Raw genomic sequence first — 16,309 nt, forward strand, 5'->3', positions numbered from 1 at the left:
CTATAAAATATTATGCACAGTTAAAAGTGATGGGGAAGTAATTGTAGGGGGGGTTAAAAATTATGCTTTGTTAAGTAGTATAGATTTAATGCACTATAGACTCAAAATACTCGAGCGTAAAATTATAAGAAAAGCTACGAAAATATTTCACGACCACTATCTTCGCGGTTGCGGGCAGCGTTTCGTGGTGACAGTTTCTTTAATACTAATCATAGCTAATTACATCATGTAACAATATCGCGGGAGGAGAGGACAAGCGAATTCAGCGAATATCGCGGTGTTCGGGTTTACTCCGCGTTCGCAATTCCCTCACTATCCCTTACGTATGACAGTTTCTATACATTGTGGTATTGAATAAATATGATTTTTACAATCCGTGGGTGAAATTACTCTCCGCGATAATCTTATGGCTTGCCGAAGTTCTTCTTTATTCCGTAGCTTTTTCTCGCGAACCAGTTTCCTCAATTTTGCGCATATGTTCTCGCTAGGGTTTATAGCTCGGTACTGTTCAATGGCCACTTCATTCTTTTAATGCCGTGCTGTTATCAGTGGTTTCGACTGCTCTGCTGCGGTGACCAGCTGGCATTATCATCTCCAAAAATCAAATGTGAAGGATCTTCAAACCAGTCTTTTATGCTCGAAATTAAAAAAAATTCTAGACTATGAATATATGTATTTTTTCAGAATTAACATTCAGATAAAGAATACATAATTTTTCCATTCCTCTCTCTCTGCCGCACAGCTCCAAATGATATAAGATTGAGGATATTTCAGTATAACATTAAAGTAACCTTCATGAAACATTTCATGGGAATTTCGCCAAAAAAGTTTCCTCTGTCATTTCCTGCCCCGATACATATCTACGTATAACTCATCACTAAATTTCACTTTCGACTACTTAGTCCTCCACTGTCCAATTTGCACGTTCCTTACAAATTTGTAAGGGTTCCTTCTTATTCTTTTTTGCAAGTAAATATTTTGATTTAGCCTCTGGAAGTAAGAAACCCATCTCGTTTAATCAACTTCGGATAGTTCGGTCAGAAACCTAACGCAGACCCTTACAATTAGTTCCCCATCACTTTTAACTACATATAATAATATTTTATAGTTCTAAAACCTGAATGATTTTAGTAAATTTCTCATTAGTGCGTCTGATCAGAAACTTGTTGCCAGAGGATGGCGGATCTCCCCTCGCAAGTCAGAGCAAAGGAGTTTCAAGCACCCACGCATCTCGATGCCACCCTCGGTCGACACAGATCAGGATTCTCAGTCGACACACTTTCGAACAAGCTGGAGCACTTGACGCGTCGAATCGCTAAGCGAGTCGGGACGCGCGAGCGACAAAGCCGGAGCGAAGACGAAGGGCGAGACTTGAGCGTTGCGTTCGTACAGGCAGAATGCGAATTCAGAGCGATACGAGTCGACCGGGACGGCGCGGCGGGAAACGAGGTTAATAACACACTCGAAAAAGCGCTGGTCTCCCGTTACTTTATCTGTGCTCCTTTAAAAACGACCACCCCGGTAAAAGCAGGGAACGAGAGACGGGACGGGGCCAGAAGAACCAGAACGTTCCATTATCTCTGTAATTGTCGTACGTACTCGGCCGTTATCATCCCTTCCACCCTCGCCCTGGGAGCCGCGTTTCCGCCAAGTGAAACCAGTCCACGCGTACAGAATATTCGCGGAATCAAGTCTCTCGTAGGTATCCCAACAACCCGCACAAGTGCCTGCGCACCACGCCACGTGGACTCGTCTACCGGAGCAGCACTTCTGTGGCCCCTCGAGTGGCTGATAATATTAATATCGGTAATCACGCTCGGCACCGTCGACGACCACTTATCGTTCGGCGTTCTTAATTAATCTACGGATCAAGTGGGCGCAGGAAGGGTTATCGATCAAGTTCGACGGACAAGCTCCTAATAGCGGGATTATTTATAGACGAAAATTAACGGCTCTGCGAGGCACCAAAGTGTTCGGAGACGACGAATCCCACGCGCGCATGTATTACTAGCGATTTTTCACGAGGCTGCTTTCGCGGCGCTGAGTCGCGGCAGCGGAATGCAATTTGCCTGGATGCACACCGAGATGCCTTGGGAATTAGTCGCCGCCGGCGTACGACTCATTTCGACCGGAATGCAATTAATGTTAATTACCAATTAGAACGAGAGTATTGTCGGAGTGGAATGGAGGCGAGTAAAATCGCGATTATAATCCCAAATGTGCCCCTGCCGGTTTTCTGGGGCGCGACCGATTGGCTACTGGATCGCGCCCCCGAGAAGTTTCGGCTGGCGAGAGCAATTATCGCCTGGTCACTGAATAACTCACGAAAGCGGGTGGTCGGAGGAGGGTTGGTTTAAAACCGAGTGGAAGCTTCGATGACCGCCCCGGGAAGCCACGATCGCGGAAGAAGATCCGAGCCACTGGAGTGAATCCCGACGCGGAGCGACATCGATTCTTCCCCCTTAGATTTTTTTATAGGGAGAGGAGTTGCAACCCGCGGCGCATTACGAAGGATCCAGACGCGTCGGATCGGCGGCCTTGACCCACGGGCCGACAGTATTTTCGTGATCTAGCCGAGCGTCCTTCGTGCATACCGAAAATAGCTGGGCGACACCCGGCAGCTCGCTGATCGCAATAAGACTTGGCACGGGGTGCACGCGCACCGGCATCGGTAATTAAAGGAGATAATGGCACCGAAATGTACGATTGTTCGCTCGAGCGGTAAGCCCGAGAAAGCACCTATAACTCAAGCGTACTAATTATAAATAAAACTGAATTCGATGCTCGAGACACAGGCCCAATTAATCCTTCCATCTTTCAGGCGATCGGGCAGCCCTGCGTTTCAAGAATCACGCACGTGTTAAATTAAAAGAAGTTAAAAGAGAATAAAAGCTGCAGTCGCGCACTCAGGATTTAATCTTGGGGCAGCCCAGTTGAACGGATAGGAATAAATTTAATGCCAAAATGTATTTAAAGAATAAAATTCAGTTATCCTTTCTTTTTACATAGCTCTTTAATTACTTCAGTCGTGGTTAGATTAATCTCTTATTTTCCTTTTTCACTGATAATTTAAACTAATAGACTTATCAACTTCTGAACACTTGGAGCTGAAACTTTAACTTGAAAATAAGCAAGTTATAAAATAGTTAAATAGTTATGATAGTTATAAGTAGTCAAAATAGTTAAAAATCTCGAGTTCAGTAAAAAAGACTGTGATGATATTAACAACACGAATACCTAGTGCTCGACTAGACAAATCTAACACTGAAAGAATGACTCGGCTACCTCAATCTATCCCGGAGTTATATGAAGAAGCTGCTGCGTGGAGTTTTCAACTTCTTTTACTTCTTCATCTACATTTACCACTTCAACTATTTGCCGTTTCATTGCCTATCGCATAATACTCCGACCTCCTCGACAGGAATTTTGAATGAGCGAATTGGACATATCCTCAGCCGCCACTGTTGATTGGGCCAGCTTTTGTCGAGAACCATGCGTATTACGCATTGAGAAACACTCACGTCAAATAGGGAGGGGAAATACAATAGGTACTGGAAATTGACGAAGCGAAAATAGGGAAACGTAAATTTAATAAAGACCGTTTAGTTTCTAGCCGGTAGATTTTTGCTGCTATCGAAAGATCGACTAAGAAGCTATTTGTTGAACATGTCGCAAACAGAAATGCCGAAACATTACTTGGGGTTACTCAGAAGTGGAATAAACCGGGCACTACAATAATATCGGATTCGTGGAAAGCCGAAATGTTTGAAACACGAATGTTACCAACATCTAACCGTGCATCATAAAATGAACTTTTTTGATCCAGACACTGGAGCACATACGTAGAATATAGAGCGTGCGTGGGGAGATACGAGAGCTAATATTCCTCATTATGGAACTCGTGCATCTCATTATGCGGGATATAGGTATAGGAGAGCTTTCATTCCGTCGACAACATAAGTTTAACGATCGCATGGTGGCTTTTTTCGACACGATGGCAGAAATGTTTCCAATTTCTAACCAAACGCATATACCTGTGCCTGTAAGTAGTTTTTCCATTTCACCCAAAGCTACTACCGATCACAGTAGTTTGCGAATATCTCGAAAACTAAAGCCGAGCGGCGGTAACAGGTATAGGAGAAACTTGTCAGAACGATGGCCTTGAAAACATACTTTAAAATATTTACCAATAATCCTAGTATCTAAAGCCTGGTTTTTAAATTTAAAAACCAGTTTCGAATTTTACACATTTATCCAAACGACCAGTTTTTAATCCCAGTTTTTAAGAACCAACAAACCCTACCTGCAATTCCCGAGGTGAAAGGTATACCCTCCGATTTTCGTATAAATACACCTAGTATTCACCGAGAAGAGGCATACCAATACGGACACCCGAATCAACATGTTCCTGCAACTGTGTCTGTTCTCTCTGCTGGCCTTCGTGGCAGGTAATCATCCTCTGTCAAACTAATATTTTGCGCGACTGTAACATTCCTCTCTGGGAATCTCTTTCCTGCTCTCTGGATTCCTGTGGGCGTTAGTTTCGACCTGGATTGATCCTACCTGTGTAGCATTTCCGAGGCAGGAGTTATATTGCGCGATATTAAAGCTGTTAGTTGTCTGGACCGCGAGGGTAATTACCGGATTATTATCAATGATTTGCACGCTGTATTGTGTTCCTGTAGCCCGCTAGATATATATCCATTTTACGAAACTGCTCCCCATTAATTTCGAGCCAAGTGTAACGAAATGAATTTCGGATCTTCCTCTAAACCCATACGAACAATCGAGCCGGTGAACGTGCATCGCGAACGAGCCCCGGGCTCCAAAAGCGAGTTCAAAGGGCCACAATTAGCACCCCCGGGGGGGCTGAAGCAAACCACCCCTTCCCAGCAATCCGCCTCCAAATCTAGTCCCGAAACCTAACTACAATCTAAATGTCTCGCGCAGCTCAGAAACGTCCATCATCCCCTCCGAGATGTTCTCACGCAGAGCCCTTGATCACAGAATTTAAAAGATCCCCCTCGTTTCCGCAGCGGTACCAACGCCGGATGAGTCATCCGTATATATTCCGGGCGGCCACGACGTGAAAATCGAGGACGTGCCGTACCAGGTGTCCCTGCACGCCTTGGGCAAGAGTCACTGCGGTGGTGCCATCCTCTCGAAGTCCTGGGTGATCACTGCAGCCAAATGTACCAGCTACGCGCCGAATGTGATGACCGTGCGAGCCGGGTCCACGAAGCATTCGTCCGGCGGCACCATCCACTCGGTAGATGAGATCATACGGTACCCGAATTACACCATCAACAACCACGGAGTGCCCATAAACGACGTGGCCGTCCTGAAGTTGAGGCCCCCGATCGACCTGAACGGAATCCCCAAGGCCATTCAGATCTCGAAGGATGTAGTCCGAAGCGGAGTCAGAACCACGATCACGGGATGGGGGGCGACCGACGAGTCCGGTACCCAGTGGAATACACTCCGGCGACTCTACCTGAATTCCATCACTAAGGAGTCCTGCGACGAGGCCTACGAGGAACTCGTAAAACTCCCGGAGGCAAAGATCTGCGTTGAGGCGCCCGGAGGAAAGGGCGTCTGCAATGGAGACGAAGGCGGCCCCGTGACGGTCGACGATCAGCTGGCCGGGCTCGTGTCCTGGCACTACGGCTGCGGCGAGAAGGGATACCCTGACGTTCACACCGAATTGTACCCTGTCAGGGATTGGGTCATGTCCACCACGCAGATCAGTGGTTAAGGAGCTCGGCTACCAGATGCGCTACCTAACTACGACGCAAGACTTTCCTCTAGTACCCTTAATCACTTTGTATGGCTTAATCACTTGAGCGTCCGGCGCTGGCGTCGTCGGACGAGATCAATAAAGAGAGCATTCATGTCAAGGCAGAGTTGTCCGTTCCTTGTTACGCGGGATAAATTCCGCGATAATGCGGGAGATTTCCCTCGGCGAAATGGGACGCGCACCGGGGCACTTGGTTGCGCCGGGAAGTTACTTTAAATTGCGAAACGCTGGTCCATGCGGTCAACTCGCGATTCGGAAGTGGAGGACTCGGGGACTCCGTGGCACAGATGCGGGGTGATTTGGGGAAGGAAATTGCTGGCTTCTTTCGACCGTAACTCTTTTGCATCGGCGCGGCCGCGCCTTGGGTCCACGCCAGCAGTGGCTGTGCGGCGCGCAAAGGGTTAAACGGCGAGAGCTGCGGGGGTTTGTTGGCGCGAGGGGTAGGAAAGCTACTCGACGCAGATCCTGGAGATTTTCCAATACGGTGGGGGCAAGGTTTAGAGAGCGCGCAGGGCTCGTTCGCGCCCGGAGCTCTCGGTTCTAATAGCTTTCCAGTATTTCACTGTATCCTTTCGCGAGATACATGGAGGCTAATACTCTCGGGCTAAAGTGGCAGCTAAAAGCGGTGGCAAATGGGGTCGGTCAGTCCTCGATGCGCTGCACGCAGCAGCCCGCCCTCCCGCTGGCTGGCTTTCACCCTCTATGACGTCACGGGGTAGGCAGAGAGAATCAGCCCCGCTCCCCGCCCCGTGGCATCCGTTTCGGGTCATCCGGGGTCGGGACCGTAATACCTTGCTCGACTTACGTTCCCTTCCCGCATCCTCCGGGAGCACGCGACCCCCTCCGACCGCCCCCTGCCCCTCGTAAGAATTGCCGTCGACTTCGAGCGGCCTCGAAGTACCTGGGAATTCATGGAAATATGTCGAAACGGTGGAATAAATTTCGTTATCGGGACCTAGATGCCACCTATTCCGCAGCTGCCTGTATATTTCGAGGAGCTGCCACTCCCCCTCTCTTCGATTACACCGTAAATTGTGGAAAGCAGGCTCCGTAATAGAATGGAATACGCGGAATTGGATTTAGAGCGATGATTTCAGATTTTCCCGCCGCTTGCATCCGCGTCTCGAATGGAAGTGGGCTCGACAGGCGGAAGCGGGATGCAGTTGTCTTTGATAGACCGGATACAGCAGTCGAGCAACGAGGCTAGGGCGCTGCCAACCGCTGACAGCTCGCGATAAAACTTTCCTCCCGACAATTGAAGCGAACACGTGGAGCACTTGTACTTCACCCCCGCACGACTACGCGCGATGCTTTCCGTGAAAGCGACTCCGCGCCAGCGAGTTTTAAAAGCCGATAGTAACTTGCTGGCTTAATCCCGCGGATGCTCCAGCCTTGCCAGAAGCTTTCACGCGTTCAGAGAGACGGAACGGGAGCTGGTATTATTATTAGATTTATTTAATGGGCTGGAGACCTAGAGAATCTCAGTAAAATATATTAGTAACGCAATAACGGCACTTGTTGCAAGATATTCCTGAATTTGTATCCTCCTTCTCGTTCACGTGTAATCGCTTCTTTCCGTTTCCTTTATTTCTTATCATTGTCAACTAAAGGGTAATACACCCGTTCAATAATAATAATAACACGCGATACTGTATTTGTAAGAAAGTCAAGATCGTCATAGGAAATGCTGGGGCACCGCGAACACTATAATTAGTAAGAAAGTCATTAATAAGTTTAAAGAGAAAACACAGATCAGGGACTGATCCACGTTCAGCTGGGGTTGACCGAAGTTAGGGAAGTTCGTAGCTATCTCATGAAAGGAATCCTTCGGTAATAAACATTTCCATTCGCGCTTCGAGTGAAAGAATCAAAGGGAATCCAATGGAGCTTCCGTATCTCCGTAATTAATTCGTTTCGCCGTTTCTGGAACGCAGCGATCAAAGGCCCTGGGTGGAACGATGCGGAGCGTTTGTCCAGAGGAAGACAAGCGGGTTTATTTTTAACCGAATCGGCCAGCACCAAGGAATCCCTACGCGAAAATCCTGAACCGTGGACGGGGCCAACTGGCAGCTCTTTACGATCCATGGACACCGCTCGAGATTAATTCAAACATTTGCCGCGCGACCCAGCAGAAGCGTCGGGTTCTCGGGCGGAGGGAAGAGCCCCGACGGAAATTCATTTAGTCACCGTCCGAAAACTACTTCTGACCCTGTCGAACCCGCGGTGCCATTTTCGACACAATGCTCTCGAGCTGCAACGATGACCCGTTTCTAGGAATAGTAACGATCGCTTTCCCAGGCCCGTCTAAATATTTAGAAATTTTCTCACGAGCGTACACCCACGCAGCTGCGCGCTGTCTTGGAAAATCGAACGCGCCCCTGGGACGCCAGGCGGATCGCACGATCTCCCGTTAATGCCGCGTCTGTGATTCCCTTGCAGCTTTGGGACTGTTCGCGAAGAGGCGGGAGATAGCCACTTGTTGGAAGCGGCGCTGGCTCGCCGAAGATGGAGGCTTCTTTTCCCATCCCGAAATGGCGCGAGTCCGGTGGAACTCGAGGAAGTTACCGGAGGCCGTGGGACGCGGCTCAAACGCGGCGGAATAATTGCGAGCCTCCACCATCGTTTACTCTAATTCCGAGCTTAGGAAGCCCTAGTGATTCCGCGCCGTCGATGACACGCGACGATCGCTCGATAAATTCCACTTCGGGGGACGGCCACCTCGCCTCTCTGCAGCCAGCGGGCCTAACGAAAGCTCTTAATCGTTTGGCGAGTGGTTCGCTCCAGCTGGCGAGGATCCTCGCGGTTTGTTTGCATAATGTCTCGCGGGTGGCGCGCTCCCGGCGGTTTCCAGTCGTTTAAATTCCTCCTGGGAACACGGGCGGGAATATCCTTTCTCGCTGTGAGAATTTAGTCGCTTAATCCTTCCATGCCTCCTTCCTTCGGATCTAGCAATACTTTAAGTATAACTTTTCTCCTTACTTTACCTATCTTTAGTTTCATTTTTCAAGTATCAAAGGGCTGGCGCTAACAGGTTTATTTACTAAAACAGTTTGCCATGCCGCGAGGTCTGGGTTCGATAGTTTTTCTCGGGGTTTTGGAAGAGTTAAACGTTCGGAAATGAAACTCGAGGAATCGCTAAGAGCCACCAAAACGGAGGCGGATCGGGAACCATGCGCGAGGAGCTGGAGAGCTGGACTGATCTATTATACACTGCCTACTTGCCGCGCTCCTCTCGAGCGGTGGGCGATAAGTGTCTCATCAATAAACCGCGGGACTATCGACTATCGTCGCGCTTCACCCTCCCCGCCGCGTGGTTAGCGTGTACCTACTTTGTTTTATTTTTATCAATGTGGGTCAGTCAGCGGTGAAACGATAAAAAGAAGTTGGCATGCAGGGACGACCTTTAAAAGTTTGACGAGCCAATCACGGCTGCGTCGGCATTAAACGGATCTTAATCTTCGCGGAAATTAAAATTGTCACCGCGAACGGTATTATCGAGCAGCGGTTCCCCGGTGTGTACACACCGCCGCCTACGCATGATTATCTAAACCCAAATAAATAACGATCAAACAGAGACGATAATTAACTTTTATCCCTATTCGGCCGGGAATCTGTAATCGTGGTAATTGCTGTCGGTCTATCTGACCACAATCGAGTGTTACAGAAATTATATATTTATCAACACCGATAAGCATTCTCTCGCGAGATTCGATCGTAACTGACGACTGGCTAGATCCAGTTAGTAGCCGAACAATATTAGCGTGTTAGCGTTTATAGTGCATGAGCAATATTACCGTTTAGGGTACAAGTTCCTCGGGCTGTATTACTCTCCTTTTGTTATGTTTCATTTCTCTGTATTCTTAAGAGTTTCCCGTTGATAATAATAATTAATGATAATTAATTATTAATATTATTATTATTACGATTTTATTATCTACTCATTAAGAGGCAGATGTAATAGATAGAGAGAAAATAAGATAAGTGTAAATGCGAGGCAGCAGTAGGGACTGTTAATAAGCCTAACCATACGAACATATGTAATACTAAGCATTGACTAAAATTAGATACTACAATTAAACTGAAATGGAATAATAATAATGTTCCTACTGATCGACTCTACGTACAATTGTATAATTAATTGTATAATTCAATAGCCTACCCATTAGTAGGTGCTGTAACCATTACACTCTACCCCACTTTACTCAGAAATTCTGTATAAATTATGAAAGATGCCTTTAACAGAGATGAATTAGAGAAGCAAGGAGATAGACGCGGGGAGGTGGCCGCAAAGGAGAAGATGGACGTGACACGTGCGTAATAATTTAACGAGCGACGCCGCGCCGAGACGATTGATCGATAGCCCTCTCGAGATCTAGATTAAAACTCTCCGATAATAGTTTCCCTACGCGTCTCTTGACCTCTTCCACGGAGCGCGGTTATCTATCGGCGTGAAATATCGGTCGAAAAAAGCTGCTGCTGCTCGAGAGATAGATAGATAAAGTGGTTCGATCGATTCACAAGAAGAGGGCGAGATTCGAGATTAGTTTCGAGATCACGATGCGATAGTATTATTGGCGTCAATGATTTTTACTATAAATACCGGCCACGCGGGATCGATCTGGAATCATAGTGGTGATAGACCTCGCGGCATGGCAAGCTTCTACGGAATGGACAAGTTCGTGGCGATCCTCGCCCTCGCGGCCCTAGCCAACGGTAAGTTTTTAAACACTGCAGAAAGAAACTGGCTTAAGGGGAGGTTCCGGTCTACAAATATACTTTTTTTATTTCATTTTTCGAATGTTCAACCTTTTAGGAATGCGCGTTTAAAAGGATTTGTTGAAATTCGTAAAATTCCCGAAGTTATAGGCATTTGAGTAGCGGCTAATGCATGGTTAACAACCGTCCACTCGGGGCTCACGTAAAACTTTAAACGCGTTTTTCTCGAAACAGTGTTCTCAAAATCGGTGGGACTTGTATCTCTAAAAGCTATTATCCAATTCGACTGAAACTTATTTTGAAGAATATACTTCTGGCTAGGGAGGGAACCAGAAAAAAAAATACAAACAAATTCAAGATTTATAATTTTTAAAGGCGTTGAATATAGGGAAAAAGTGATTTCAAACTTTCAAGTGTCGTTATTTTCTAAAAAATGTCATTTTTGTAATTTTTCCTAGCCCCCCATCTAGCCAAAAGTATATTCTTCAAAATAAAAAAAAAGTTTCAGTCGAATCGGATAATAACTTTTAGAGGTATAGGTCCCACCGCTTTGGATGAATTTTTTGACGCCTCGACTTTAACGACTCCCCAGTGCCGCGTGCAATGTTTAATTATAAAACAAAAAATATATTTCTATAATTCAAGACATCCTTAATACAATGTAAGAAACCCCATTAAATTATATATAGTAGTTTTCTTTTAATTAATTCCTAAAGACCACGTATTTTTATGGGCTCTAGATCGGAACCTCCCCTTTTAAGGCTTAAGGGATAACGATTCGCGGGAAAGTCTTCTGATTCCGGGCGATTTATCGCCTCGCGGAAATACGATGAAACTTCCAGCCGTTCCTCGTTGCCCCTTCGAGGAGAATTCGTTGATCTATAGATCGTTCAGGAGCAAGTTCCTGGGAGTCGTATTTCCATATTTACCAGGAATAGCAATATCGGGTAAATCGCGAATTAAAGTACGACGTCGAGGCTCGGAGGAACTTGCCGCGAGCAAAAGTTTCCGGCTGAATTACTCAAAAAGTAGCTCAACGGTAATACGCTCGGCGTTCCACTGGCCTCTCCGAAGGATGCTTGGGTTAATTTTACCCTTTATCTCCCGAGGCGTCTCCATTGTCGACTTTCGTATCTCGCGGAGCAGCCGACTCGCGAGAGCCCGTGTAATTCTATTGAAACCATGGCTGCGCGAGTTATTCGGTAGTTTCATCAAGCCCTGAGCAATTGCAGCTCCAAGTGCTCTTTTCACTCGGTCCTTGCCAACTCCAAAACGATAGAGAGATAAAAGAAGATTGAAATAAACACTTCTGGGACTCTAATCCTGGGCCTCCGCATTACCAACCAGCTCCTAGTAATACTCAAAGGAGATAATTACATATACATACACACCCAGTGGCGCCCCCCCTCCCCCAAGAAATGAGCTTTGTAAGAAGAAGAGAAAACTGGATTTTATTCTTTAAATAAATTTTTATAACACCCAATGAATTGTATTGAATTCGCATTCAGAATATTATTCTTCGTTTAACCCAGGTCCCCCGAAGATTGAATCGCGAGTGCGCCACTGTACACACCAAGCAGAGACGGGAAAAAATTTTATCTTAATAAAAATTTCGAATAACAAATAAAAGTTAAAGAAATGATAGTCGAATGAAAAAATGAAGTTCATTCGTGATATAATCTAAAGTCAAAAGTAACTTTTGTTTCATCCGTTATTTAAATAATTCTTCATTCAGTTAATGCCTAACTCTGACACTAAGCAGCGTGGAATCCCTATTTCCCGAACTCCTACCGAAACAACAATCCTGAGGTTCTACGACGATAATCTACTTTGCAGGGAGCCCCATAAACCAGACCCAGGGCACCATCCAGCTGATGATGGACGGTCGTATCGTGGGTGGCGAGGAGACGACCATCAGCGAGGTTCCTTACCAGGTGAGCTTGCAGCTGGGCGGTCGCCTCTTCTGCGGAGGCAGCATAATCGCCAAGAACTGGGTGTTGACCGCGGGCCACTGCACCGACTACAGCGCCGGCCGGTACACCATCCGTTCAGGGTCCAGCGACGTGAGCGGTGGCTCTGCGCACCGGGTGCAGCAGGTGATCAGGCACAAGGCTTACGGTACTAACGGGAACGGAATTCCCATCAACGACATCGCCCTGCTTCGCCTGGCGGACGGTGACGAGTTCCAGTTCAACAAGTCCCGGAAGCCAGTGAAGCTGTACTCAGGGAACGCCGCGTCCCTGGTCGGGAAGCAGGGTTTGGTGTCCGGCTGGGGGGACACCAAGGTGTCGGGACTCCCCACGATCATCCGCAAGGTCTCCGTGCCGCTCATCTCCCACGCTAACTGCGACAAAGCGTACAAACAGTACGGCGGCGTGCCCGAGGGTCAGATCTGCGCCGGGTACACGAAGGGTGGCAAGGATTCCTGCCAGGGTGACTCCGGTGGCCCCTTAGTTGTTAGCGGGCAGCAGGCTGGCGTCGTCTCCTGGGGCGCGGGTTGCGCGAGCCCCAACTTCCCCGGGGTTTACACGGACGTCTCGCACTATCGCCAATGGATTAAAGAGAACAGCGGTATCTAAGTCGCTGGTGGATTCGAGGAACGGTGGAGTACAAGTCGTTTGATACAGGGTCGATGGATAGGTATAGCCAGCGCTGGATTCAACAATATGCAAAATAAGCACGAGCTTTAGGGCACCGTGGAGATTTTCTGGATCTTAAAATCTAACTTTCGTTAGAAATACTTTCTAGTTAAATTATCGGGAATGACTGCCTTTGAAAGCGTATATCGCGTTGAAGTTGGGCCTCTGCGGGGTCTGAATTCACGCGTTGGGATGCGTTAAGACGCTCGACGTAGAGATCGAAATGAGCCCAGTTTGATCCCGCGTGAATGGGTTGAGAAGCTGATACCAGCCTTTCAGGCTTTCTCTGCCAGCAGTTGCCACAGGCTCCATCGAAATCGTGCCTCAAGAGTTGCCGATTAATGACTATGAGATTAAGCCGTAAGAACGCATCGCGATGTTATTTGTAAATAGACCGTGTAAATAGCCGCTGTACAGAGTAATAAACGTTGCTCCCATTTATTTTCTGTCTATCATCATCCAACCTTTAGCCGAGCAGTGCGATAAGAGATCACTCGACAGCGTGCCCGGGTGCATCTGATCGCAAACAGACTGTAAACTGTTCGCGAGCTACGAAAACAAGTGAATCCACCGCGAATGCGAGGTGGTTAATCGAGCCGGCGATCTATGATAAAGCTGATCTCTCGGCCATCCTACGATAGCGATCCTCGCAGACGCGTTTATCTGTTACGATTGCCATGCACCTAGATTATCTACGAGCAAACGCGACAGAGTTAGCGTATATTTCTAGGCAATCGCCCGATTCGACTGAATAGTTCCTTGCCCGGTGCAGGAACGCCTAAACGCCGAGTACCTGTGCGAGCGCGGAGGTGAGACTCGTCTGTTGATTCCCCCTCAAAGCCCTCGCTAATGTGGCAGACGCGACAACAAAAAACACAGGAAAGCTCCGCAGACCATTTTGATTGATTTTCTCCAGTAGCGGCTCCGAAAGTACAGATTAAAGTGGGCTTAAGAAATCGTAATCTTACCATTCTTCGAAAAGCCCGTAATGCCCACGGTGCAATGTATGCGCTCCAGTTTTCGTATAAATACATCAAGTATAGCGGAGAAGAGGCATACCAACACGGAAACCCGAAGCAACATGTTCCTGCAACTGAGTCTGTTCTCTCTGCTGGCCTTCGCGGCAGGTAATCATCCTCTGACAAACTAATATTTTACGCGACTGTAGTAGATTCCTCTCTGGGAATCTCTTTCCGGCTCTCCCTGTGGGCGTCAGTTTCGACCTCGATTGATCCTACCTGTGTAGCACTTCCGAGGCAGGAGTTCATTACGCGATATTAAAGCTGGGAGTTGTCTGGACCGCGTGGGTAAATGCCGGATTCAAATATTACCGCGCCGCCCCCGAGGACGGCGCGGGCGGATTATTGCCGGGCCAAGATTCAGCTGTGTCGTGTGCCAGTGAATAGGGACACAACGCGGACTGTAAATAAGTGATTTGCACGCTATATCGCGTTCCTGTTCCCAGCTAGATGCAGACCCATTTTACGAAATTGTTCCCCATTAATTTGCCAAGTGTAACGAAATTAATTATTCCTCTGCATCCAAACGAACAATCCTACGAGCCTGTCCTACAACAGGAATGAGCTCCGGGCTGCAGAGAGTGAGTTCAAAGGGAAACTAATACATAGCACCCCAGGAGGGCCAAGCAAACCACCCTCTCCAGGCTCCGCGGCAATCAGCCTCCGAATCCACAACCGAAACCTAGCTACGATCTAAATGCCCTGTGCAGCTCAGAAACGTCCATCGTCCCCTCTAAGAAGTCACGCAGAGCTCTTGATCAGAGAATTTAAAAGATCCCCCTCGTTTTCGCAGCGGACCCGGTGCCCATACTGGTGCCCCTGAACCCGCTCACCCCCACCGGTCAAATAGTGGGCGGCAGGGACGTGAGCATCGAGGAGGTGCCGCATCAGGTGTCCTTGCAGTCCTCCGGCTTCAGTTTCTGCGGTGGTAGCATCATCTCGGACCAGTGGGTGGTCACTGCCGGCCACTGCATCGCGTACCCGGCGGATTGGATCAGCGTGCGAGCCGGGACCACGACGAAGTCCTCCGGTGGCAGCCTCCATAAGGTAGCGCAGATCATAGTGCACGAGAACTACGAGACCAACTGGCACGGAGTGCCGGTCAACGACGTGGCCGTCATCAAGGTGAGCACCCCGTTCAAGCTGGACAAGACCCGCCAGCCGATCCGCCTCTTCAAGCAAGGCGAGGTGTCCACCACTGGAGTCAGCGCAACGATCACCGGATGGGGTGCGACCAGGGAGAGCGGCAGCACGTCGGAGGTGCTCAAGGCAGTGAACGTGCCGATCGTCTCTAAGAAGTCCTGCAACGACGCCTACCAGTCCTACGGAGGACTCCCGGAGGGCCAGATCTGCGCGGCGGTGCCTGAGGGAGGAAAGGACGCCTGCCAAGGAGACTCCGGCGGCCCCATGACGATCGGCAATCGCCTGGCAGGGCTCGTGTCCTGGGGCTATGGCTGCGCCAGGAAGGGATACCCCGGCGTTCACACCGAAGTGGCTGCTTTCAGCAACTGGATCGCCTCCAAGACGGGGATCAAGGTTTAAGGAGCTCGGCTACCAGATGCACTAACTAACGGCGACGACACACTTCCCTCTAGTACCCTTAATCACTTTGTATGGCTAATACTTGCGCGTCCGGCGCTGGCGGCGTCGGACGAGATCAATAAAGACAGCATTCGTTTAAAGGCAGAGTTTTCCGTTTCTTGTTACGCGGAATGAATTCCCTCCTAACCCAGACCGTATGAATCGAAAGAAAAATTAGAAACAAACATTTCTCCATGAATCGCTTCGAAAACATTTCAAAAATATATTCTCAAAGTTGTAGGCCGAAATTCAACTCCGTATCGATACTATAGCCTGATGAGTCAGCGCGCCGCCGAGCACCGAGTAGGGTTTATGCAAAAACCGACTTTTGGAAAAACCGGCTGTCGAATTTCAGTATTACGAAAATACCGGTTTGCGATTATTCAGAGAAAAAACTGTGGGCTGTAATTATCTAGACGCCGGTAGGTGCTTTTCCATGACAAGGTCTATGGGCAATCTCTCATCAGAGAAATCATAGACTGTGCGGGTGTGTTAAAATGAATTTATTCGTTATTATCGTGGAACAGTGCGGCGGCGGTGTGCCAGCGATTGATTAC

At 48.2% G+C, this 16,309-nt stretch overlaps 4 protein-coding genes across 32 annotated transcripts in view; 3 read left to right on the plus strand and 1 right to left on the minus strand.

Annotated features, from left to right (window-relative positions):
* The window catches only part of Phcl-1 (pH-sensitive chloride channel 1), a 73,808-nt gene that overhangs the window by 47,677 nt on the left and 9,822 nt on the right, over positions 1 to 16,309 (minus strand). The window lies entirely within an intron of this gene.
* LOC143374189 (trypsin-1-like) lies at positions 4,403 to 6,962 on the plus strand. The gene is made up of 2 exons (XM_076822125.1): positions 4,403 to 4,448; positions 5,037 to 6,962. The coding sequence occupies exons 1-2, from the start codon at positions 4,403 to 4,405 to the stop codon at positions 5,753 to 5,755; spliced, it is 765 nt and encodes a 254-aa protein (XP_076678240.1). The 3' UTR covers positions 5,756 to 6,962.
* Positions 10,361 to 13,571, plus strand: LOC143373619 (trypsin 3A1). Its single transcript, XM_076821016.1, has 2 exons — positions 10,361 to 10,510; positions 12,350 to 13,571. Exons 1-2 carry the CDS (start codon positions 10,378 to 10,380, stop codon positions 13,090 to 13,092), a joined length of 876 nt encoding a protein of 291 aa, XP_076677131.1. The 5' UTR covers positions 10,361 to 10,377; the 3' UTR covers positions 13,093 to 13,571.
* On the plus strand, positions 13,895 to 15,881 carry LOC143373618 (trypsin 5G1-like). Its single transcript, XM_076821014.1, has 2 exons — positions 13,895 to 14,279; positions 14,965 to 15,881. Exons 1-2 carry the CDS (start codon positions 14,141 to 14,143, stop codon positions 15,711 to 15,713), a joined length of 888 nt encoding a protein of 295 aa, XP_076677129.1. The 5' UTR covers positions 13,895 to 14,140; the 3' UTR covers positions 15,714 to 15,881.

This window comes from Andrena cerasifolii, chromosome 10, assembly GCF_050908995.1.
Source record: "Andrena cerasifolii isolate SP2316 chromosome 10, iyAndCera1_principal, whole genome shotgun sequence".
Lineage (NCBI taxonomy): Eukaryota > Metazoa > Arthropoda > Insecta > Hymenoptera > Andrenidae > Andrena > Andrena cerasifolii.